The following is a 23955-nucleotide window of genomic DNA, read 5'->3' as shown; positions in this document are numbered from 1 at the left end:
GGGGGTGATAGTGCAGCTAGCAGTCATCTCATTCCCCCTTATAAAAAACAATTTTTTTTTTTGCAGTTTTTGGCCGGGGCTGGGTTTGAACCCACCACCTCAGGTATGGTGCCCTACTAAAACATTTTTAATAAGCCTGGGGTCAGCTTGCCCTAGGCGCTTCTCTTTTCTTTTCTTTTTTTTTTTTTTTTTGTAGAGACAGAGTCTCACTTTATGGCCCTCAGTAGAGTGCTGTGGCCTCACACAGCTCATAGCAACCTCCAAATCCCGGGCTTAAGTGATTCTCTTGCCTCAGCCTCCTGAGTAGGTGGGACCACAGGCACCCGCCACAACGCCTGGCTATTTTTTTTTTGGTTGCAGTTTGGCCGGGGCCGGGTTTGAACCCGCCACCCTCGGTATGTGGGGCCAGCGCCTTACCGACTGAGCCACAGGCATGCCCAGCTCTTCTCTTTTCTTCTCTGTGCCCTTGTCCTGTTACTGTATTCAGGAGAGAAGAGGGGGGGTCTCATGTCCCTCTCTCCATCTCACTGCCACGACCTTGAGAAGGTGGAACATGTGAAGCTGCCTTATTTCTGCTTTCCAAGTCTCGGGGGTCTCCTGATCAATGCTAACCTTGAATCAGCCAGGGAAGGAACACCTGTGAGACGTTCCAGAGTACAGTTTTTTTTTTTTTTTTTTTGAGACAGAGTCTCACTATGTCACCCTTGGTAGAGTGCTGTGATGTCACAGCTCACAGTAACCTCAAATTCTTGGGCTTAAATGATTCTCTTGCCTCAGCCTCCTGAGTAGCTGGGACTACAGGCACCTGCCACAATGCCCAGCTATTTTGTTGTTGTTGTTGTTGTAGTTTGGCCAGGATCGGGTTCAAACCCACCACCCTCAGTATATGGGGCCAGTGCCCTACTCACTGAGACTACAGTAAATCCACACAAAATAACTGTCACTACCTTTTATTATATCACCACAATAGCAGTATTTACCACACATTTTCTAAACTAATGATGGTAAATGACAGTGCCTATAATTACAAAATAATGTGAGCCAGATCATCTTCTGCCTTTTTAACCCTGATACCACTTTTATGATTTTGATATTTTAAGTTATAATTTTGAGAAAACCTCGAGACAAATTTCATTAAGCTCATTAAAATGCTACACAATTTTTCTATAAAGAATAATTATACCATGTGTTGAAAATCTTTTTTCTGTTAAATTACTATGGTATGCTTGTCGTAAACCAACAGACTACATGCGTATTCTTTAGTCTGCCCACTGATCTGTATCTATCCTTATGTAAACACCATCGTATTAATTACTACAGCTTTATAGTAAGTCTTGAATTCAGGTAGAGTAAGTCTTCTAACTTTGTTCTTCTTTTGTATGTTGTTATCATCTTCTAGGCTAGATCATTCATTGATTTTCATTTAAGTTTTTAACTAGTTTGTTACTTTCTACAAAAAAGGCTGCTAGGATTTTGATTGAGATTGCATTAAATGCATAAGAACAATTTGGGTGAAGTGACATCTTAACAATAATAAATTCTCTGACTCACAGAAGTTGCATATCTCACCATTTATTTAGGTTTGTTTTAATTTCTTAAATAATACCTTGTTAGGTTTCAAATGTATCTTAGTGTTTTCCTAAGTCTATCATGTTCTCTGATGGTACTGTAAATGATATTGATTATAAATTTCAAATTCTGATTGGTGTTGCCTTTACACAGAAATACTAGTAAGAAATAGCATGACATACATATATATAATCATATATATACACATACACACTGTATGAAAACAAAAATATTTTCTTTTTTTTTTTTATACGAGAAGGCATTTTATTATTACTATTTTACTATATAACATATTAATGAATATACCACATTGCATTTTCTCAAATGCCATCTGAGGCACATCTTTCTTCGATTCCCTGGAAAACCTCAGTATCATCTGTCCTTTGGAGGATTCAGTTTCTTACGACGAGTGTGATACTGTCCACGAGGATACCAACGGTGCTTAGTAGTAAAGAACATTTTGCTAAGTTGTTCTATCATGGGTCCTTGTTCAAGGCGTTCACTTTTTTCTGCTAATCTGGTTTTCAGCACTTGATCATGTGTTTCTTCATTATTACACACAGGATCTGGTAGAGGAATAGGTTTTGTGTGTTCATATGGAATGTCCACAGAAGGATGGTAGCATACTATTGTCCTGCCATCAGATGTCAAAGCAAGCTCCACTTTGCAATTATAGTCATCTGGTAGAGAAGAATATGTAGATTTATGACAAACACAATATAAAGCTCCATTTTGGATTGGAAATAAATGTTTCAAGATACTTCTCTTTGATATCACCCATTTTACTGCTGCTCCAGCCATGGTGTATCAAGATACTTATGAAAAAAGATGTTTTGAAGAAACACCGCTTTTAAAATCTGCTTCTAGGAAAAATCAATTTTCATCCCTTGACAGCGCTTCACCGTGAGCCCGCCATCTTGTTTCAATCACAAAAATATTTTCTATGCACCCATGTATGTGTGATTTCTGGCACTCTACATTACTTTGCATAGATCCAAATTACTATCTAGTACTATTTTCCTTTTGCCTAATGCGTTTAAAATTTCTTGTAGTGCAGGTCTATTGATACATTCTCTGTTAGTTTAAAATAAACCTGTTTTCAGGCTGGGCTCAATGACTCACACCTGTAATCCCAGGACTTTGGGAGGGTGAGGCAGGTGGTTTGCTTGAGCTAAGGTGTTTGAGACCAGCCTGAGCCAAAGTGAGACCCTGACTCTAAAAAATAACTGGGCATTGTGGTTAAGTACCTATAGTCCCAACTACTTTGGAGGCTAAGGGAAGAGGATCACTTGAGCCCAAGAGTTTGAGGTTGCTTTGAGTTATGATGCCATGGCACGCTACTGACGGCAACAAAATGCGACATGGTCTCGAAAAAAAGAAAAAAGCCTGTTCTCTCTCTCATTGAAAGATACTTTCAATGGGTGTAGCATTTTGAATGGACAATTTCTTTGTTTTTTTATTATTAAATCATAGCTGTGTACATTAATGCAATCATGGGGCACCATACACTGATTTTATAGACCGTTTGACACATTTTCATCACACTGGTTAACATAGCCTTCCTGGCATTCTCTTAGTTATTGCGTTAGACATTTATATTCTACATTTACTAAGTTTCACATGTACCCTTGTAAGATGCACCGTAGGTGTAATGCCACCAATCACCCTCCCTCCGCCCATCCTCCCCTCTCCCTCCCCTCCCTCTTCCCCATATTCTTAGGTTATAACTGGGTTATAGTTTTCATATGAAAGCCATAAATTAGCTTCATAGTAGGGCTGAGTACATTGGATACTTTTTCTTCCATTCTTGAGATACTTTACTAAGAAGAATATGTTCCAGCTCCATCCATGTAAACATGAAAGAGGTAAAGTCTCCATCTTTCTTTAGGTTGCATAACATTCCATGGTGTACATGTACCACAATTTATTAATCCATTCGTGGATAGATGGGCACTTGGGCTTTTTCCATGACTTAGCAATTATGAATTGGGCTGCAATAAACATTCTGGTACAAATATCTTTGTTATAAATGTGATTTTTGGTCTTCTGGGTATATATCTAGTAGAGGAATTATAGGATTGAATGGCAGATCTATTTTTAGATCTCTAAGTGTTCTCCAAACATCTTTCCAAAAGGAAAGGAACGTATCCTTCATGAATTTGCATGTCATCCTTGTGCAGGGGTCATGCTAATCTTCTCTGTATTGTTCCAATTTTAGTATATGTGCTGCCGAAGTGAGCACTGGACGATTTCTCTTTAACTTTCAATATTTTAGAGACACCTCTTCATCTCGGCATTTTAGGGACGTCTTCTAGTTTGCCTGGCTTACATACAGTAAGTAGTCTGCCGCCATTCTTTTTTTTGGTTCCTTTCTATGTGATGTGCCTTTTCGCTCTCTGGTTATTGGAAGATGTTCTATTCCTCATTACTTTCAGCAATCTGATATGATGTGCCTTTGTATGGTTTTATGATTCTTCTGCTTGGGAACTTTTTTTTTATATTTTTGGGTTTCCAGTCTATATCAAATATGGAAAAACTTCAGATATTGTATCTTCAAATATTTTTTCTGCCCTGTCTTAGCCTTAGTGATATCCCAGTAATATACATATTAAACTGCTGCCCCTGTCTTAGCCTTACTGATATCCCAGTAATATACTAAACTGCTTGATTCTATAGGTTTCTGATGCTGTTTATTATTATATTAGTCTTTTTGTTGTTGTTGAGTCAGAGTCTCACCATGTTGCCCTCTGTAGAGTGCAGTAACATCACAGCTCACAGCAACCTCCAACTCTTGGGCTTAAGTAATTCTCTTGCCTCAGCTTCCCAAGTAGCTGAGACTACAGGCGCCCACCACAACGTCCAACTATTTTGGTGTTGTAGTTGTCATTGCTGTTTGGCAGGCCCAGGCCAGGTTTGAACTCACCACCTCTGGTGTATGTGGCCAGCATTCTATCCACTGAGCTACAGGTGTCAACCTATATATTAGTCTTGTCTTTTCTTTTTTTGAGACAAAGTCACTATATCACCCTCTGTAGAGTACTATTGCATCACAGCTGATAGCAACCTTCAACTCTTAGGCTTAAGAGATTCTCTTGCCTCAGCCTCCAGAAACCCTATCTTACCACTGATAAAAGAGTAGTTAGGCCTACAGGTGCCTGGCAGAATGCCCGGCTATATTTTTAGCTGTAGTTGTCATTGTTGTTTGGCAGGCCTGGGCTAGGTTCAAACCTGCCAGCTCCTAGCCACTGAGTCACAGGCGCCAAAACCTTTTCTGTTCTTTTTTTTTTAATTTTAGTACTTTTTATTCTTTTTGTTTGACACAGAGTCTCACTCTGTTGCCCAGGCTCGAGTGCCATGGCATGAGCCTAGCTCACAGCAGCCTCAAAGTCCTGGGTTCAGATGATCCTCCTGCTTCAGCCTCCCAAGTAGCTGGGACCACAGGTGCCCAAATGATGCTTGGCTAATTTTTTCTATGTTTAGTAGAGATAGGGTCTTGCACTTGCTCCACATGAGCTAAAACAATCTTCTGCCTTGGCCTCCCTAAATGCTAGGATTACACGTGTGAGCCATTGTGCTAGCTCTTGTGTTTTAGTTCAAACAGTTTCCATTCCCATTTCACCAATTTTTTAAAAATCACTGATTTCCATTGTTAATTCTGTCCACTCAACTTTTCCATTTAATGTCTTTTTCATTTATACAAGTTTATTTCATTTCATCTACAAGTTTAACTTGGGTCTTTTATTTATTCCATTTCACTCGTGTACATGTTTTCCTCTATACTGTGGAACATGAGGCATGTTGTGACGCTAGCTCTGTTTGGTCTCCATCACTGCCCTTTGACCTGGAAAATGCCCCTAGGCAGCAGGTGGGGACAATGTAGGGCTCATTTCACTTCTCTTGGGAATGATAATCCTGAGCTGTTGAACAATCTCTAGACACAATTCATTTCTTTTTAATTTTTGAGTTGTTTACAGCAAAACATCAATTCCTGTAAGCTGTTAATGCTTCATGGGAAGAAACAGAATACTTCTGCATATTAATTTTTATTTTGTGAAATCAACATTTTCCAGGCACATTTTCAAATGCAGATTTGATTTAACAATTTTTCATATCAAATTTATTGGCAGAGGTGGACAACAGAAGGCAACAATGTGTGTTGCTTTAGTGATACATGTCCTGCAGGCCCTGACTTCACCACAGTATGTCAGTACAGGGAAACTGCTCTTGTACACCTCATGAATATATACGACTACAAAATAAAAAGAAATTTAAAAATTTATCAATAATATTGTAACATTTGCCATTACTTCTACGTAAGAAACAAAAATAAGTATTTAGAGCTAAATTTTTATAAGAATATTTAAAAAGGGGCGGCGCCTGTGGCTCAGTCGGTAAGGCGCTGGCCCCATATACCGAGGGTGGCGGGTTCAAACCCTGCCTCGGCTGAACTGCAACCAAAAAATAGCTGGGCGTTGTGGCGGGCGCCTGTAGTCCCAGCTACTCGGGAGGCTGAGGCAAGAGAATCGCTTAAGCCCAGGAGTTGGAGGTTGCTGTGAGCTGTGTGATGCCCCGGCACTCTACGGAGGGCCATAAAGTGAGACTCTGTCTCTACAAAAAAAAAAAAAAAAAAAAAGAATATTTAAAAAAATTTTTTTTTCTAGACAGTCTCACTCTGTCTCCCTGGATAGGGTGCCAGGGCATCATCATAGCTCACAGCAACCTCAAACTCTTGGGCTAAAGGGATCCTCTTGCCTCAGCCTCCCTAGGAGCTAGGACTACAGGTGCCTGCCACTACGCCCAACTAGTTTTTCTGTCTTTAGTAGAGACAGGGTCTCACTCTTAGTCACTTGAACTCCTGAGTTGAAGCAACCCACCCACCTCAGACTCCCAGAGTGGTAGGATTACAGGTGTGAGCCACCACGCCTGGCCTTATTAAGAATATTTTATTTCTGGGGCGGCGCCTGTGGCTCAAGGAGTAGGGCGCCGGTCCCATATGCCAGAGGTGGCGAGTTCAAACCTAGCCCCGGCCGAAAAAAAAAAAAAAAAAAGAATATTTTATTTCTGGGAAGACTTCCGACCTGGGTCTTTCCCTTTGTCAGAAGCTCTGGTGCTTTTTACTCCTTCTGTCTAATAAAACCCTATCTTACCACTGAAATTAAAAAAAAAAGAGAGAATATTTGATTGCCTATCCACTTTTAGCTGAGAACAAAACTTGCCACCTTTGTTTTGTATATATTTTTTCTACTGGTAATAGTAATCATGAATTGGATAAAAGAGTGATAAACTACATTTTGTTAAACTACAGTAGAAGAGACTGTAGCAAACTGGTTAACACGTGGAGGTGATCAACGTAGGGAACTAGGCCTACTGTAATGATGTGTACATGTGGTGCATGTCTATTCTATGAAAATTAGGTCAACTTAAGAAGGTGGCCAAAGACTACTTTCAGGATAATTTCTATAGTTCTAAAATTTCACCAATAGAGGATTAGGAGTTACAGCAGTGGTTCTCAACCTTCCTAATGCTGTGGCCCTTTAATACAGTTCCTGTGGGTCACGACCAATAGGTTGAGAATCGTTGAATTAGAAGGATGGATTTGAGTTATAGTCCCATGGGCTGCTTTTGTAATTCAGGATATAGAGTTTTGTATGTATGTACCTTATCAGATTATTATTGCATTTAGATTGAAATAAGGATTAAAATTGCATTAAAATAGATCACTGAATGTTAAAAAAATAGGTGGCCAACTACAGAGGTTCTACTGTATAAGAAAATTTTAAGTAACTCTTTCAGATATTCAGAATATTATACAGTAAATACCTTTTCTTTTTTTTTTTTTGAGACAGAGTCTAAAGCTGTCGCCCTGGATAGAGTGCCATGGCATTATAGCTCACAGCAACTTCCAAATCAGGCTCAACTGATCCTCTTGCCTCAGTTTTTCTATTTTTTAGTAGAGATGGGGTCTTGCTTTTGCTGAGGCTGATCTCAAACTTGTGAACTCAAGCAATCCACCCACCTTGGACTCCCAGAGTGCTGGTATTAGTAAATATCCTTTATCAATCTAAATAGTCTTCATTTAATTTTTCTTTTCATTAGTTGCTGCTATAATACTTCAAATTCAATGCTACTTATGAGTATAAGAAACTATACAGAAAGACTTTTAAAAGTAGGATGGGATTTTTGGTAGTCTTTTATTTTTTTTTTGAGATACAGTCTCATTCAGTTGCCCTGGAGTTGAGTGCCATGACATCATAGCTCACAAACAACCTCAAACTATTGGGCTCAAGCGATTCTCTTGTCTCTGCCTCCCAAGTAGCTAAGACTACAGATGCCCACTAAAATGCCCAGCTATTTTTAGAGATGGGGTCTCTCCCTCCTTGCTCAGGCTGGTCTCAAACCTCCTGAGATCAAGAGATCCATCAGCCTCAGCTTCTCTCAGGGCTAGGATTAAAGGCATGAGCCACCATGGTTGGCCTGATTTTTGGCAGTCTCAAAAGAGTGCTAACAGGCAAAACTGAATGAATATAAATTGGGCTCAGCGCCCGTAGCTCAGCAGCTAGGGTACCAGCCACACACACCAGAGTTTGTGGGTTTGAATCCATCCTAGGCCTGCCAAACAACAATCACAACTACCACCAAAAAATAGCTGAGCATTGTGGTGGGTGCCTGTTGTCCCAGCTAATTAAGCCCAAGAGTTTGAGGTTGCTGTGAGCTGTGACACTGTGGCACTCTATCAAGAGTAAAATAGTGGGGCGGCGCCTGTGGCTCAGTGAGTGGGGCGCCAGCCCCATATGCCAAGGGTGGCGGGTTCAAACCAGCCCCGGCCAAACTGCAACAAAAAAATAGCCGGGCATTGTGGCGGGCACCTGTAGTCCCAGCTACTCGGGAGGCTGAGGCAAGAGAATTGCATAAGCCCAAGAGTTAGAGGTTGCTGTGAGCCGTGTGACGCCACGGCACTCTACCCGAGGGTGGTACAGTGAGACTCTGTCTCTACGAAAAAAAAAAAAAAAAAGAGTAACATAGTGAAAAATCTGTCTTAAAAAAAAAAAATAAACAAAAAACCTAACAATTGAAGGATAAAAAAGAGAGAGCAAGAGAGAAACAGATGCACAGGTAACCTAAATACTGGAGTTATAAAACAAGGGCATTAAAATAACTATGATTAATGGTTTTATAAATTTGGAAGATGGAGAAAATATTTGAAACAGATGGAGCATTCATTAGAAAAGAAGAACATGTGAAAAAAACACTACTACGAAATTAAGTATAGTCAGTCATAAAAGACCACGGAAGAATTGAAAGACTTAGGATGAGGAAAGATATTTATATAATAAATATATCTGACAAAAAACTTAAGACAGGCAATCCAAGATGAAAACAGGGCAAAGTCTTAGACTTCATAAAAGAATATATCCAAATGGCTAACAAACATGAAAGTGTGCTTAATTTTGTAATTAGAAGGAAATACAAATTAAAACCACAGTATACTGCTATATATCCACATGGCTAAAATGAAAGAAACAGATAATACCAAGTGTTGGCAAGGAGATGCAGTAATAAATATCTCACACACTGGTCGTGGGAGTGCAACTTCTTTGGTAAACACCTTGGCAATACCTATCAAACCTGAATATACTCCTAGCCTGTGATCTAGCAATTCCACTCTCAGGGATATGTCCAACAGCAGTTTATATATGTACATTCACCAAAGACATGTAAAAGAACGTTCACAGCAGCACTACTCGTAATTTCTCTGATCTGCAAACCACTTGACTGACCGTGACCAAAAGCTAAATTGTGGTGCATTCATGTGATGGGTATTATACACACACAGCAAATGAGAATGAACTAACCAGCAACAACATGGATGGATCTCACAACACATAATGTGGTATAAAAGAAGCAAGACACACTGACTATGATTCCATTTATACAAAGGTGAAAAACAAGCAAAAGCAATTTATGGTGTTAGAAAATAGGATGGTGGTTACTTAAGTCAGCATGGTGAGGTGACTCTGTCTCAAAAACAACAAACCAAAAAAAGAAGTTCCTTTATTTCCTAAATCTTTTTGAAAATTGATACAAAGAATAGCTATAATGGAGGCTTGAATAATTTGAAAAGCCATATTAACAAAAGGAATCTTTTTTTAATGGAGATAAGAGTCTTACTCTGTCACCTTGGGTTGAGTGCTGTAGTATCATAGCTCACAGCAACCTAAACTCTTAGGTTCAAGTAATCCTCTTCCCTCGGCTTCCCAAGTAGCTGGGATTACAGGTATATGCCACTACGCCTGGCTACTTTTTTAATTTTTAGTAGAAACAGGGTTCTCACTCTTGTTCAGGCTGATCTCAGGCAATTCACTGCACCCCAGATTATAGGCATGAGCCACTGAGCTCGACCTAAAAAATACTTTTTAAGTAAAAAAATAAAAAATAAAAATATCTATTCAAATGCACAAGAAAGCTGTGGTGGTAGCCAAAATGTGAGGGCCTAAGATCCCAGAGGGGTATAGAGATGTGAACCTGCCACTGGGTTCCCCTCAAAGTGTGTGTTAGCTCAGCCAAGCAGGAATGCTAAGAAGCCAAGCAAATAAATAAATAAATAAATAAAAGCGGGCTGCTATTGAGATGACAAAAATGAAAATATAAGACCAGCAATAGAGGGGGAGCCATAGGACACACCCCAGGTTTTCACTCCTCTTAGAGAAGGCTGCACCATGGAATGAGGGAAAATCAGAAAAGACTAAATCTTATAAAGATTGCAGACCACTGGGTTAGTGAAAAGACTTAGGGTGAGGAAAGATATTTAGAGTACAGAAGGCATTCTACCGAGGGTGACAAAGTAAGACTCTGTCTCTAAAAAAAAAAAAATTGCACACTATCCTCCAATCTGCTCAATTCTATTGCTGTGTAACAATTTACATAAAAACATAATGGCCTAAAAACCTAAACTTTCATTATCTTCATTTCTGTGGGTAAATAATGAGCGGTGCAGTTGAGAAATTCTGGCTCAGAGTCCCTCATGAGGTTGCATTCAGGATGTCAGTTGGAGCCGTAGTCATCTGGTCTGGTCAGGGATGGGACCTCTGCTTCCAAATTGGGTCATTCACACAGCTGTTGGGAGGATAGCTCACCACACGGAACTCCGCATGGCTTACTTGATGTCCTCATGACACAGCTGTTAACTTTCCTCAGAGCAAGTGATCCGAGAGAGAACAAGGAAACTAGTGTTTTTCATGATCTACTCACAGGTCACTTTTGCCATATTCTATTCACCAGAAGTGAGTCACTAAGCACACACCAAGACAGAAAATAGGGTCTACCTTAAAGGAGGGAGGGCTACCTGAAAACCCTGTGGACAGCTGGGCATGGCGGCTCATGCCTATAATCCTGTCACTCTGGGAGGTTCCCTTGAATTCAAGAGTATGAAACCAGCCTAAGCAAAGTGATACCCTGTCCCTACTGAAAATAGAAAATTAGTTGGGTGCCTGTAGTCCCACAGGAGGCTGAAGCAGGAGGCTCACTCTAACTTATGAGTTTGAGGTTACTGTGAGCTAGAGTGAAGCTTTGATACTCTAGCTTGGTGACAGAGTGAGACTCTGTCTCCAAAAAAAAAAAAAAAGAATTTAACACATGAATTTGATAGCCACTTGGAACACAGGTTAGTAGAAAATATCTAGACCAAAGCGTGAAGAGCAAAATAGATGGACTACACAGAAAAGCATGTAACTGTGGCATATCAGAAAGTAAGAAGATAAAGAATTGCACAGAAGCAATATCTGAAGAGATAATGGACAAGAATTTTCCAGGTGGCGCCTGTGGCTCAAAGAGGTGGGGCGCTGGCCCCATATGCCTGAGGTGGCGGGTTCAAAACCTAGCCCTGGCCAGAAACTGGAAAAAAAAAAAAAAGAATTTTCTAAAGGTAGCAAAAGACATCAAGCCACCTATTGATATAAATTACAACAAAAGCAAACGACCCATCCCTGCTACCTAACATTTAATAGTAGGTAGCATATCGATGAAAACAAAAGGTAAGCAGAATATCTTAAAAGCAAACTTGAGACATTATTCTCAAAGAAGCAACAGTAAGATTATATTAAAAAACAACAGAAATAGAAATCACTGGCTCGGCACCCATAGCACAGTGGTCACGGCACCAGAGCCAATGAATAACTTCACTTTGTTTTCATTTTTGCATGGGTCGGTGGGCAGTTAGATTCTTTCAGCACTTGGAAGATGTCACATTATTTTCTGACTTCTATTTCTTTTTTAAAATTAATTAATTTATTTTTGCTGGCCCAGGGTGGGTTCGAACCCACCAGCCTCAGAGCTACAGGTACCACCGATAAGTGGAATTCTTCAGGCCAGGTTTATTTATTATTTTTTTTGTTGTTGTTGCAGTTTGGCCGGGGTCAGGTTTGAACCCCCCACCCTCGGTATATGGGGCCAGCACACTACTCACTGAGCTACAGGCACTGCCCCAATAAGTGGAATTCTTATGCTGAAGACAAATTATCCCAGATGGAAAGATGGAAATATAAATGAGGAAAATACAGGAAAAAATGAAGAGCAACAAATAGAAGGAGTAACTATGTGAGTAAGTCTAAGTGAACAATGACAGTATTTATATAAATAATAAATTGAGGGATTTAAAAATAATGAAAATTAACATGATTAGAAACACAAAAGATCGAGAGGCAAAGTATTCTAAAGTCAAGCATTATCTACAAAATGGTAAAAGAAGTACTTCATATCAGACTCTAAGGAGTAACAATCCATATCATGATCTTAGGATGGCTTCTAAAGGAACAATGCAAGATGTATAGTTAACAAGGTAATGGGGAATGAGAAAAAAATCCAGGTTAATTCAAAAGATGGCTATAATAAAGAGATAAGATACACATGGGGGAAATGACCATAACATATCTATGAAACGGAAAACAAGCAGTAAGGTAATTATGAACCCATATATATCAATAAGATTACATTAAACAAATAAAATTTCTAGTTAAGAGATAATTATCTTCAAATTGGATTAAAAATACATGTTCCCTTTAATAAGTAATTATAAAGCTAGCACCCAGGTAAAGCTAGCACCATTCAGGTAAATAAATCTTAAATCATCAGCATTTTAGAAGCCCAGGTGCCTCTATCTTGTATCATGAACTTTCCCTCAAATTGGCATCTGTGCTGATTTCCTTGTTTTACAAATTTACCATCTAGCCCTGAATCCCTAAATAACAAATTTTGTTTTATGGCTATTTTTGATCTTCAGTTAAACAGAATCATACTATACTATTGTGTCTGCTTTCCAATAATGCTTTGGTGGGAATAACTCATACTATTGCATATGACTGTAGTTCCTTCATTTTCATTACTGTGTAACATTCCACAGTAAAAATTTACCACAATTTCACTTTCTTTTGTGATAATTTCACTTTTGAACTGGAGCTAGACCTTTTTTCCTTCCAGCTTTTGGCTATTATGGAAAATGCTGCTAATGAACATTCCTATACATATATCTATTACAATTGAGTACCTGTCTCCACTTAGGGTATACATCAAGGAATGAAGACTGCTAGGGCAAAGGCTATCTAGATCTTCAGTATTTCTAGATAATACCATATTTTCCCCCAACAATAGTGTGCCAATTATTTGACCAACAGCAAAACATTAAATAAAAACAATTCCCAGCTCAGTGCCCATACCACAGCAGTTATGACACCAGCCACATACCCCGACAGTGTCATGTTCGAATCCGGCCCAGGCCAGCTGAATGACAACTGCAATAAATTAAAAACAAAACAAAACAATTCCCTTCATTTCAAAACCTCACCAATACCCACTATTGCCAGATTGTTGAATGCTTTATTTTTTCCTTACCTGATAAGCAATGATAACTCATTGTGGTTTTTAATTTGCATTTCCCTGATTACTAATGAAGATAAACACATTTTCATAGGTTTATCAGCCATTTGGAATTCCTCTTTTGTGAAGTCGATGTACAAGTCTTTTGCCCATTTTTCTCATCTTATCTGGCTTTTACTCATTGATTTGTTGAAGTTCTTTTTTTTTTTTGTGGTTTTTTTTTTTTTGGCCGGGGCTGGGTTTGAACCCGGCACCTCCGGCATATGGGACTGGCGCCCTACTCCTTGAGCCACAGGCGCCGCCCTGTTGAAGTTCTTTATGTATATCATGGATACTAGTCCGCTAGTGATGTGAGTATCTTCTACCACTTGATGGCCTGTCTTCCCACTATTTTTATGGTGTTTTTGAGAAAAGAAGTTTCTAATTTTAATGTTGTAAAATAGATCAATTTTTCTTTTCTTTTCTTTTTTTTGAGACAGTCTCACTTTGTTGCCCTCAGTATAGTTCAGGGACATCACAGCTCACAGCAACCTCAAACTCTTGGGCTCAAGTGATTCTCTTATCTCAGCCTCCCGAGTGGCTGAGACTATAGGCACCTAATACAACACCTGGCTAGTTTTTCTATTTTTAGTAGAGACGGGATCTTGCTCTTGCTAAGGCTGTTTTTGAACTCCTACACTCAAGCAATTCACCCGCCTCAGCCTCCCAGAGTGCATGAGCCACCATGCCCAGGCTAATAATTGATTTTAAAATTGTTAAACCAACATTGCAGCATTCCTGAGTCATACCCAACTTTTGCAGGTGGTTGAACTTGGTTTACTAGTACTTTATTTAGAACAATTATATCCCGAGTAGCTGGACTACAGACATCTACAACACACAGTTAATTTTTTCTATTTTTAGTAGAGATGGGATCTTGCCCTTGCTCAGACTTGTCTTGAACTCCTGAGCTAAAGGGATCCTCCGGCTGCAGCCTCCCAGAGTGCTGGGATTATAGGCATGAGCCACCTATAGCACCTGGCCTAAAATTTTAAAATTGACTTTAGTTTCAGGGTTATACTAGCCTTATAAAATGAACTGAAGAGTTTCTTTTCTGCTCTTTAGAGGAGTCTGTTCAAGATGCTGTTATTTCTTCCTTAAATGTTTTATAAAAGTTGTCAAAGAAGCCATCAGAGATAAGTTATACATTTGTTATACCTATTTGCAAACTCCTCATGGTCTCAGAGTGCTGCCTGAAACAGTTTTACAACTTGTAGGTTCTGCCTTCAGTATGGTGGATTTGTTCATATCAGAGATACAAGCCACTGCTAAATTAGACATACTTACCTATGAAATGATATTTTCATGGTGTCTTCAACTTTTTCCCTTCCAGAATCTGCACTTCATTTTTTCTTTTTATCATTTCATGAGTTTTGGCACATGCATCACCAATAAAATGTGACTCTTACTTTCAGCAACTTAAATGCCTTCTTGACAGCAGGATCCAGGCTGAAAACTAAAACGCAGGCCTCAATATCATGGAATATTAATGAATTTCCTAAAGGGTCAAAACTGTATATTAAATCCTCAAATATCAGAAATCTACTGTAAATGGTGTAGATCTGAAATGCTCCTCCTTTGTTTTATAGCCTCCTTATGTATGTATATTTATTTGCAGGAAAGGGTGTTGTTCTTCAAATAATGACCATCATTCAATTCTCTTATTTTTGGTTATATATTATCCTCTTTTTAAAAACTGAGATGTAATTTAACACATGTAAGTAAATATCGGGTATTTTAAGGGTTGAATGTTAAGAATTAATAATCTGGGGTGGCGCCTGTGGCTCAGTGAGTAGGGTGCTGGCCCCATAGACTGAAGGTGGCGGGTTCAAACCCAGCCCCAGCTGAACTACAACAAAAAAATAGCCGGGTGGCGGGCGCCTATAGTCTCAGCTACTGGGGAGGCTGAGGCAAGAGAATCACCTAAGCCCAGGAACTGGAGGTTGCTGTGAGCTGTGTGACGCCACGGCACTCTACTGAGGGTGATAAAGTGAGACTTTGTCTCTACCAAATTAAAAAAAAAAAAAGAATTAATAATTGGAAGCCATCCATAGCTGAATGGTTAGGGCACCAGCCACATGCTCTGGGGCTGGTAGGTTTAATCCTGGCCTGGGCGTGCTAAACAAAAAAACAAATAGCTGGGGGCAGTGTCTGTAGCTTAGTGGATAGAGAGCCGGCCACATACATTGAGGCTGGCAGGTTCAAACCTGGCCTGGGCCAGCTAAAACAACAATGACAACTGCAACAAAAAAAAGTTGCTGGGCATTGTGGCAGGTGCCTATAGTCCCAGCTATTTGGGAGGCTGAGACAGGAGAATCGGTTAAGCCCAAGAGTTTGAAATTACTGTGAGCTGTGACACCCCAGCACTCTACTGAGGGTGAAATAGTGAGACTCTGTCTCAAAAAACAAAACAAACAAACAAACAAACAAACAAAAATAGCCAGGTGTTATGGTGGGTGCCTGTAGTCCTAGCTACTAGGGAGGCTGAGGCAAGAGAATCATTTGAGCCCAAGAGTTTGAGGTTGCTGTGAGCTATGACGCCACAGCATTCTACTGAGGGTGACAAAGTGAGACTCTGTCTCAATTAAAAAAAAAATTAATAATCCTATAAGGCTGAGAATTCATTAACATCTCTCCTGTCCCCTGCCTTGAACCAGGACCACTAATCATGTTGCTTTGTTAAACTAAAACACTTCTTCCCTACCAGTCCCAAATATATTTTAGACTAGTTAGATAATAGATGTCTTAGCTGTTTTATGATTCAATTAGACACAAATAAGTGAACTTCTTCATTATAGTTTGAAGTTATCATGATGTTACTTTCAACAGACAGGGAACTAATTTTAGGTACCTACTTGTCTGTGTCCTTTTTTTAGATGGGTCTGACTGTGTTAAGCTATAGTGCAGTGGCTAGTCACGGGCACCAGTATAGCACATTATAGCCTCTTAACTCCTGAGCTCAAGAGATCGCCTTCCTGCCTCAGTCTCCCAGAAAGCTAGGACTATAGGCACCCATCACTGTGGCCAGCTTCTTCCTTAATCGTATTTTTAAATCACTGTTTCATAACATCTTGCTTTTTTCATGTGTATAATTGAGAACTACTGGAGTGATCCAGCAGGTCATTCTAATCACTGTATCAAAAATGGGGAGTATCATAAGAAAAAACCTGATCCCCTAACTAAATCAAAATTTTAGTACTGTTAAACAACAATGATTAAAGCTTTGGAGAATCAATTCTATTGCTTCACAATGGACAAAGATAGTAACGAATGTGAAGCTTTAGGGAAGGGAATACATTTAAAAGCACAGACTTAGGGCGGCGCCTGTGGCTCAGTCGGTGGGGCGCCGGCCCCATATACCGAGGGTGGCGGGTTCGGGCCCGGCTCCGGCCAAACTGCAACCAGAAAATAGCCGGGCGTTGTGGCGGGCGCCTGTAGTCCCAGCTACTCGGGAGGCTGAGGCAAGAGAATCGCCTTAAGCCCAGGAGTTGGAGGTTGCTGTGAGCTGTGTGAGGCCACGGCACTCTACTGAGGGCCATAAAGTGAGACTCTGTCTCTACAAAAAAAAAAAAAAAAAAAAGCACAGACTTAGATAAATAAGTTTATGTATCTTTATGGAAATGCCTACCTTTCAGAAACAGAATCATCACAATCCAGCAACAAATTAATCTTTTCACTTTATTTGAAGGTGGTTCATAGTTCACAGAAGTCATTCTTTCTACTGGACTATTAAATGACTCTGAATTCTTACTCAAATTCATGGTTTCTGAATTTACAACCTGTTAAATGAGTAATAAAAAAGTAGTTGAAGGTGTGGTTACCAATTGTGTCCTGCCACAAAAATTGATGATAGGTAAAATTCACTTTGGAAAATATTATACATGTGGTGAAATATATAATTATATGTACTCAATGGCTGACCACCATGATTGTGATTTGCCTACCAAATTGAATTTTTAAAAACTTAAAAAAAAAAATGATGGGCATGGGCAATCCTTTTGTAGTTCATAAGCATGACTGGGTTTCTGTATTTATGTGTGAGATGTGTCTCGCTCAAATCTTGTTACTATTTTGATTCTTGATGTGAAAAAAATAATAGCACAAATCAACTTCCCAGGTTGGATGGAAAGAAAGGAAAACAAATATCTTAGATATTTGTACTTAGATAACATTTTAGTTTTATGTTAAATGTTAACATTTAACATTTTAGTCCTATTAGATTTACTTTTAGAAAATAATAAACACCGGCTCGGCGCCTGTGGCTCAAGCAGCTAAGGCGCCAGCCACATACACCTGAGCTGGCGGGTTCGAATCCAGCCTGGGCCCGCCAAACAATGACGGCTGCAGCCAAAAAACAGCGGGGCGTTGTGGTGGGTGCCTGTCATCCTAGCTACTTGGGAGGCTGAGGCAGAGAATCACTTAAGCCGAGGAGCTGGAGGTTGCTGTGAGCTGTAATGCCACAGCCCTCTACCCAGGGCGACAGCTTGAGGCTCTGTCTCAAAAAAAAAAAAAAAGAAAGAAAAGAAAATAATAAACACCACATAGTTTAACAGCCAAACTTTTTACTGTTGTTATTCTTCTAATAAGTAACAGAAATAAATCAGACTGATAAACTTGCTCTTCCAGTTGACAAGTTTATTTAAAACTTAAAGCTGAAATATTTAACCCACACTTCTTTTCAATTGGGAACTTGCAGCCTCTAAAATATATGTATACATTAATTCAAAAGGATCAACTGCTTGCCCAACTCATGTACTTTTCTAGGGGACAGCATGAACAAAAATGTAGACACACTTACGGCATAATTCTGAAATACTACCTTAAACAGAATTTATTTATTTATTTATTATTGTTGGGGATTCTTAGAGGGTACAAGAAACCAAGTTACACTGATTGCATTTGTTAGGTAAAGTCCCCCTAACAGAATTTATATGTAGAAATAGGTGTTCACAACCCTGGAAGGCAGTATCAAAAGATATCTGGTATCCTTTCAGTTCAAGGACAAGGTGGTATAGACACACTTTTCCCTGATCCTCCCCTCTAACTACACCATTAAGAAAAAAATAATCCACCTGTAGTCCCAGCTACTCGGGAGGCTGAGGCAAGAGAATCACCTAAGCCCAAGAGCTGGAGGTTGCTGTGAGCTGTGACACCACGATACTCTAATGAGGGTGACAAAGTGAGACTCTGTCTCTTAAAGAAAAAAAAAATCAATATTATTCAAAGGGTGACACTGCTAGTAAATCATCTAACACAGAAACATCCCTGCACATAACAGTGTGCTGGCTCCAGTGTGTGCTTCTTGCCTGACCAAGAAGCAAACTTGGTAACTTGTTTTTTATGAGCTTGTTTTGCAAAAATAACAAACAGAAAAGGTCATGGAGCCCCCAAACCTAAGCATCCGTCAGATGACATTCCACAAAGTCAGATAAGACCACTGCTCTGGAAAACAACCACCTTCTGTTAGCATTTTGAATTACTATTACTCTGGAAAGCAAACTGCCTTCTGGCTCAGCATCTGCAGAACAGTGGTTAGCGTGCCAGCCACTTACACTGAGGCTGGCGGGTTCAAACCAGGCCCAGGCCAGCTAAACAATGACAACTATAACCAAAAAATAGCCCGGTGTTGTGGCAGGCGCCTGTAGTCTCAGCTACTTGGGAGGCTGAGACAAGAGGATCGCTTAAGTCCAAGAGTTTGAGGTTGCTGTGAGCTGTGATGTCATGGCACTCTACCCAGGGCAACAGCTTGAGACTCTGTCTCAAAAAATAAATAAATAAAAATAAAAATAAAATAAAATAAAATTCCAATAAAAGCCCAAGCTACTTGTCCTCAGGGCTGGCCTTACTTCTTTCTTTCACATTAAGACCTTTTTTCCCTTGGAAAGTAAAATAAACTTTTGGCTTCAAAAATTATCTTCCTCTGAGATGAGAATTCTTTCTCAGCCCACAGGAGGAACACCCCTAACAATTATAAAGCCCCCAAATGTTGAGGACCACCAGAGATGAGAAAAGAAATCATTAACATCCTCTCCCACTCCCTAGGCCAGAACCACCAATCATATTTCTTATGATCATCATATTTTAATGAATAATCATAAAATAACTCTGATAGTTACTTTATAAAGAAAAAGACAGACTGATGAGCAAAACAGCACAGTGAGTCACCTAAGTTTTCTTCTTACTCTCCACATATCCTGCACTGGATGCCAAGGAAGCCAGAGACCCAGCACTCGCCCCAAACCTGTAGCAGTAGTGGCCAACTCTCACCTCCATCACTGCAGAATCAGAGGACCCACTCCACTGCAGTGGCAAGGCCAACCTCCCACTCAGCAGCAGCACCTGCAGGAATGCAACTGAAGACCCAGTGGAGCCAGAAGAATAAAGCCCACTGGTACACCATGGCAAGAGTTATTTTTTGTTGTTGTTGCAACAAACTCTCACTTTGTCACCCTTGGTAGAGTGCTGTGGCATCACAGCTCACAGCTACCTTGAACTCTTGGGCTTAAGCGATTTTCTTGCCTCAGCCTCCCAAGTAAGCAGGGACTACAGGTGCCAGTCACAATGCCTGGCTAGTTTTAGAGACTCTTTTAGAGGTCTCGCTCTGGCTCAGGCTGGTCTCAAACCTGTGAGCTCAGGCAATCCACCCACCTTGGCCTTTCAGACTGCTAGGATTATAAGTGTGAGCCACCAGCCAGGCCTCAAAAGTCAATTTCAGGGTAAATACAGTACAGAAGAGGAAGTCAGGATCTATACATGAATCCCAAACAGGGTAACTGCCTGCATATGTTGAAAGAGTATCATATGTCTAACATCCTCAAAGAGCCTCTGTGTGACTGAATACTGTGACCTTGTGGTGAAACCTAATCAGAGTAAGTGCCTACTGAACAGAGTTCTAGGCCCAATCTCACAGAACCCTAAGTGTGACTGAATAATGTCATCTTCTGAGCCTTCTAAGGCACTAACACAGGGCTGTCCAGCAAAACATTTGGCTTTCTCTATAGAGCATGCTTTTCTGGCAGCGAACCTCCTACAGACTTCTACAATCTGGATAGTGAAAAATTTCCCAAATCATCAAGTCCTGGCTCTTTCTTACTAAACAATTCCTCCTTCAATCCATCTCTTTCTTCTCACATTTTACTATAAGAAGCAAGAAGAAAGTAAGCTGAATGTTCCACACTTTGCTCTTAAATCTAATCAGCCTGAAAAAATCCAAATTCATGCTTGTCATGCTTGTCAGTACTGTTTTCCATATAAACTGTAGGACACAATTTGGCTAAGCTTCCTACCCCTAAAAAACAATTTTTTTTCTCCAGTTTCCAGTACGATGTTTCTCATTTTCCTTTTGACTTCTTACCAGCAGTGCTTTGATCTTTTTTTTTTTTCCGCAGTTTTTGGCCGGGGCTGGGTTTGAACCCATCACCTCTGGCATATGGGGCCAGCGCCCTACTCCTTTGAGCCACAGGTGTCGCCCCCAGCAGTGCTTTGATGTCTGTATTTCTACCAGTAGTCTACTTATGAAGCTTCTCTAAGCCTACCTAAGTTTTCTCTACTGTGCTCCTAATTTCCTTCTATGGCCTCACTGGCAATCTTTAACTTACATGTTTTTACTAAGTCTACTCAAGGCAATCTAAGCTCTTTAAAATTCATGTTCCACTACTCTGGGAGGCTGAGGCAACTAGATTGCTTGAGCTCGCAAGTTCAAAACCAGCCTGAGCAGAGACCCTGTCTCTACTAAAACTAAAAAAACTGAGGCAAGAGGATTGCTTGAACTCAAGAGTTGGAGGTTGTGCACCAGTGGCTCAGTGGGTAGGGTGCCAGCCCCATATGCCGAGGGCGGCAGCACTCTACCGAGGGTGATAAAGTGAGACTCTGTCTCTAAAAAAAAAAAGAAAAAGAGTTCAAGGTTGCTGTGAGCTATGATGCCATAGCACTCTACTGAGAACAACAGCTTGAGACTCAAAAAAAAAAAAAAATCTGAGCTCTCGCCATACGCTGTCCCACGGAGCTGCAGCCCTCAGTGCTGGATTGGCTGGATGGTGCCCAGCACATAAGCATCATTCCTGAACTCTGGACCAGTGCTGTCAGCTGGGCAGCCTCCTGAGTTTGATGTGGTGGGTGGAGAGAGAAAGACTTTGATTGGAACTCTGAGCCAATACTGCCTACTGATTCTTACCCCTTGGAGACACTGTCTGGGGCTGTGGATTCACCACTCGTCTGCCTTTGTCAGTGCACTGGTGGCACTGCAATGGTGAGTGAGGAGGGGACTCATCAGGGACAACCTATCAATTCAAATAAAAAACTATAATTAACATATTAAAAAAGAAAAAAATAAGCTGAAAATACTTATGAGGAGGAATCAGCTGAGAACTCTGGCAACATGAAAAATCAGAGCAGATCAACACCGCTTGGGGAAATCAAAGAAAATACAACACAGAATTCCATCCACAGAGAAATTGCTGAAATGGTCAGAAACAGAATTTAGAGTATGGATGGCAAATAAAATAATTGGAATGGAGGAAAAGATGGAAACAGAGAACCAAAAAATAGCTCAGAAGTTGTCTCAAGAAATTAATGAATTCAAAGACAAAGTCACCAAGGATAAGGACATAATGAGGAAAGATATAGCAGAGCTAAAGGGATTGAGAAAGGTACTCAAGGAGCTTCAAAATACAGTATAGTCCCTCATAAAGAGTTGAGCAGTGTGAAGAAAGACTCTCAGATAAAGAAGACAAGAATTTTGAACTATCCCAAGCATTCAAAGAAGCAGGAAAATGGAGAAAAAGAGCAGAATATTTCCTGAGAGAGTTACGGGATCATTCTAAGAAATCAAACATCCAAATCATAGGAATTCCTGAAGGAGAAGAGGAGGGTCGCAAAGGCACAAACTCTCTACTCCAAGACATTATGGCGGAGAACTTTCCGAGTATTGCAAGAGACACAGAAATTCAGATAGTAGATAGATTCCAAACCCCAGCATAAGGCATAAACTTTTCCAAAATAAGAGAAAAAAGGAGCAAAGCAGACTTTTGAAGAAATGATGAATAACACTCCAGATCTGATAGTCAAATGTATTGGTGAAGAAACCAAATACGAAAGCATCAGACTTCTATTTGACTGCTTTCAGCAGCCAGTACTCAATAAGCAGCTTACTTATGTGTTATCTGCCAATGTGATACATTTCTAGAACTGACCAAGGAAAAGAAGTTACCTTGTGTCATCCTGAATGTAAACATCTGGATTTGGTATAGCATAATCCGATGAAATCTCTATTTCTACCAGTGTAGTAGAAATATACATTTTTCTTTTACTTTTGTATATTTCTTTTTTTTTTAGAGACACAGTCTCACTTTTGTCACCCTTGGTAGAGTGCCATGGCGTTACAGCTCACAGCAACTTCCAGCTCCTGGGCTTAGGCAATTCTCTTGGTCAGCCTCCCAAGTAGCTAGGGCCATAGGCACCCACCACAACGCCTGGCTATTTTTTCTTGCAGGTTGGCCAGGGCCAGGTTTGAACCTGCCACCCTCAGTATATGGGGCCCGCCCGCTACTCACTGAGGCACAGGAACCACCCTACTTTTGTATATTCTTATATACAAAATATCTATGTACTTCAAGGGCTAAAATTTTGATTGTTTTGTTTTTAGAAAGACTTATACAAGTTAAAAATATATAGTCTTATCCATGTTGTGTGTGAGAGAGCAAGTGAGTGAGTGTGTGTGTGAGGGACTCAGCTTGTAGTTGGTGACTTCCCCTTCCCCTCCCTCTCCCTGCTGCTGCTGCAATGGCCGCTTCCTGGGCCATAGGAAATGAGCGATAACAATGACATCCAGGTGAAGAGTGACAAAGAGCAACCAAGGTTTCAATCTGTGTGAATTCAGACAACAAGATAAGAACAGCACTATGAAACTAATTTATGGCTTTCACATGAAAGCTATAACCCAGTTATAACCCAAGAATAGGGGAATGGGGGAAAGGGAGGGGAGGGAGGGGGATGGGGGGTGGAGGGAGGGTTATTTGTGGGATTACACCTGCGGTGTAACACTATTATAGTCCAGTTTGGAGGTAGTGGGAAGGGGGTTGGGGACATATGGTAGAAGGAGGGAGGACATGAGAAGGACATCTCACCTAATGTGCACATTGTGAGGGCGTATAAGATGCTCCCTGGGTGAGGGGCTCGTCTATAAATGAAACTTTACCCTGAAATTGAGAACAATGAAAAGTAAAAAAAAAATCTAAAAAAGTCCCAGTTATTTCAAAATTGAACACACACTTCTAAATAACCCATGGACTAAAGAACAATACCTCAAGGAAAATTAGAAAAAAACAAAAATACAATGTATCAAAAATTATAACCATTGGGCAGTGCCTGTGGCTCAGTGAGTAGGGCACTGGACCCATATACCAAAGGGTGACAGTTTCAAATCCGGCCCCGGCCAAACTGCAACAAAAAATAGCCAGGCATTGTGGTCGGTGCCTGTTG

At 40.3% G+C, this 23955-nt stretch overlaps 2 protein-coding genes, 1 non-coding gene and 1 pseudogene across 3 annotated transcripts in view; 1 reads left to right on the top strand and 3 right to left on the bottom strand.

The window, feature by feature from the left end:
- Positions 1–1819: 1819 nt before the first annotated feature.
- On the bottom strand, positions 1820–2491 carry LOC128561764 (39S ribosomal protein L42, mitochondrial-like). The gene has a single exon (XM_053556340.1). It carries the CDS (start codon positions 2368–2370, stop codon positions 1942–1944), a length of 429 nt encoding a protein of 142 aa, XP_053412315.1. The 5' UTR covers positions 2371–2491; the 3' UTR covers positions 1820–1941.
- Positions 2492–3704: 1213 nt separating this feature from the next.
- LOC128562862 (U6 spliceosomal RNA) lies at positions 3705–3811 on the bottom strand. The gene has a single exon (XR_008373562.1). It is a non-coding gene; the product is annotated as a U6 spliceosomal RNA (small nuclear RNA).
- Positions 3812–17468: 13657 nt separating this feature from the next.
- On the top strand, positions 17469–17565 carry LOC128563057 (uncharacterized; annotated as a pseudogene).
- Positions 17566–21740: 4175 nt separating this feature from the next.
- Positions 21741–23955, bottom strand: part of ATF7IP2 (activating transcription factor 7 interacting protein 2) — a 243054-nt gene continuing 240839 nt past the window's right edge. The window contains exons 13-14 of the mRNA XM_053556334.1: positions 23601–23672; positions 21741–21755 (exon numbers count right to left, since the gene is read on the bottom strand). Coding sequence (XP_053412309.1) covers positions 23601–23672 — 72 coding nt within the window. The 3' untranslated portion in view covers positions 21741–21755. The remainder of the gene's footprint in view (positions 21756–23600; positions 23673–23955) is intronic.

Source organism: Nycticebus coucang, chromosome 12, assembly GCF_027406575.1.
Source record: "Nycticebus coucang isolate mNycCou1 chromosome 12, mNycCou1.pri, whole genome shotgun sequence".
In the NCBI taxonomy this organism is placed as follows: Eukaryota; Metazoa; Chordata; class Mammalia; order Primates; family Lorisidae; genus Nycticebus; species Nycticebus coucang.
The sequence above is the reverse complement of the archived record's forward strand: the minus strand, read 5'-3'. Positions and strand labels throughout refer to the sequence as shown.

Excerpts from the sequence above, each read along its gene's own strand:
- LOC128561764 (XM_053556340.1), bottom strand. The coding sequence starts at position 2,370 with ATGGCTGGAGCAGCAGTAAAATGGGTGATATCAAAGAGAAGTATCTTG.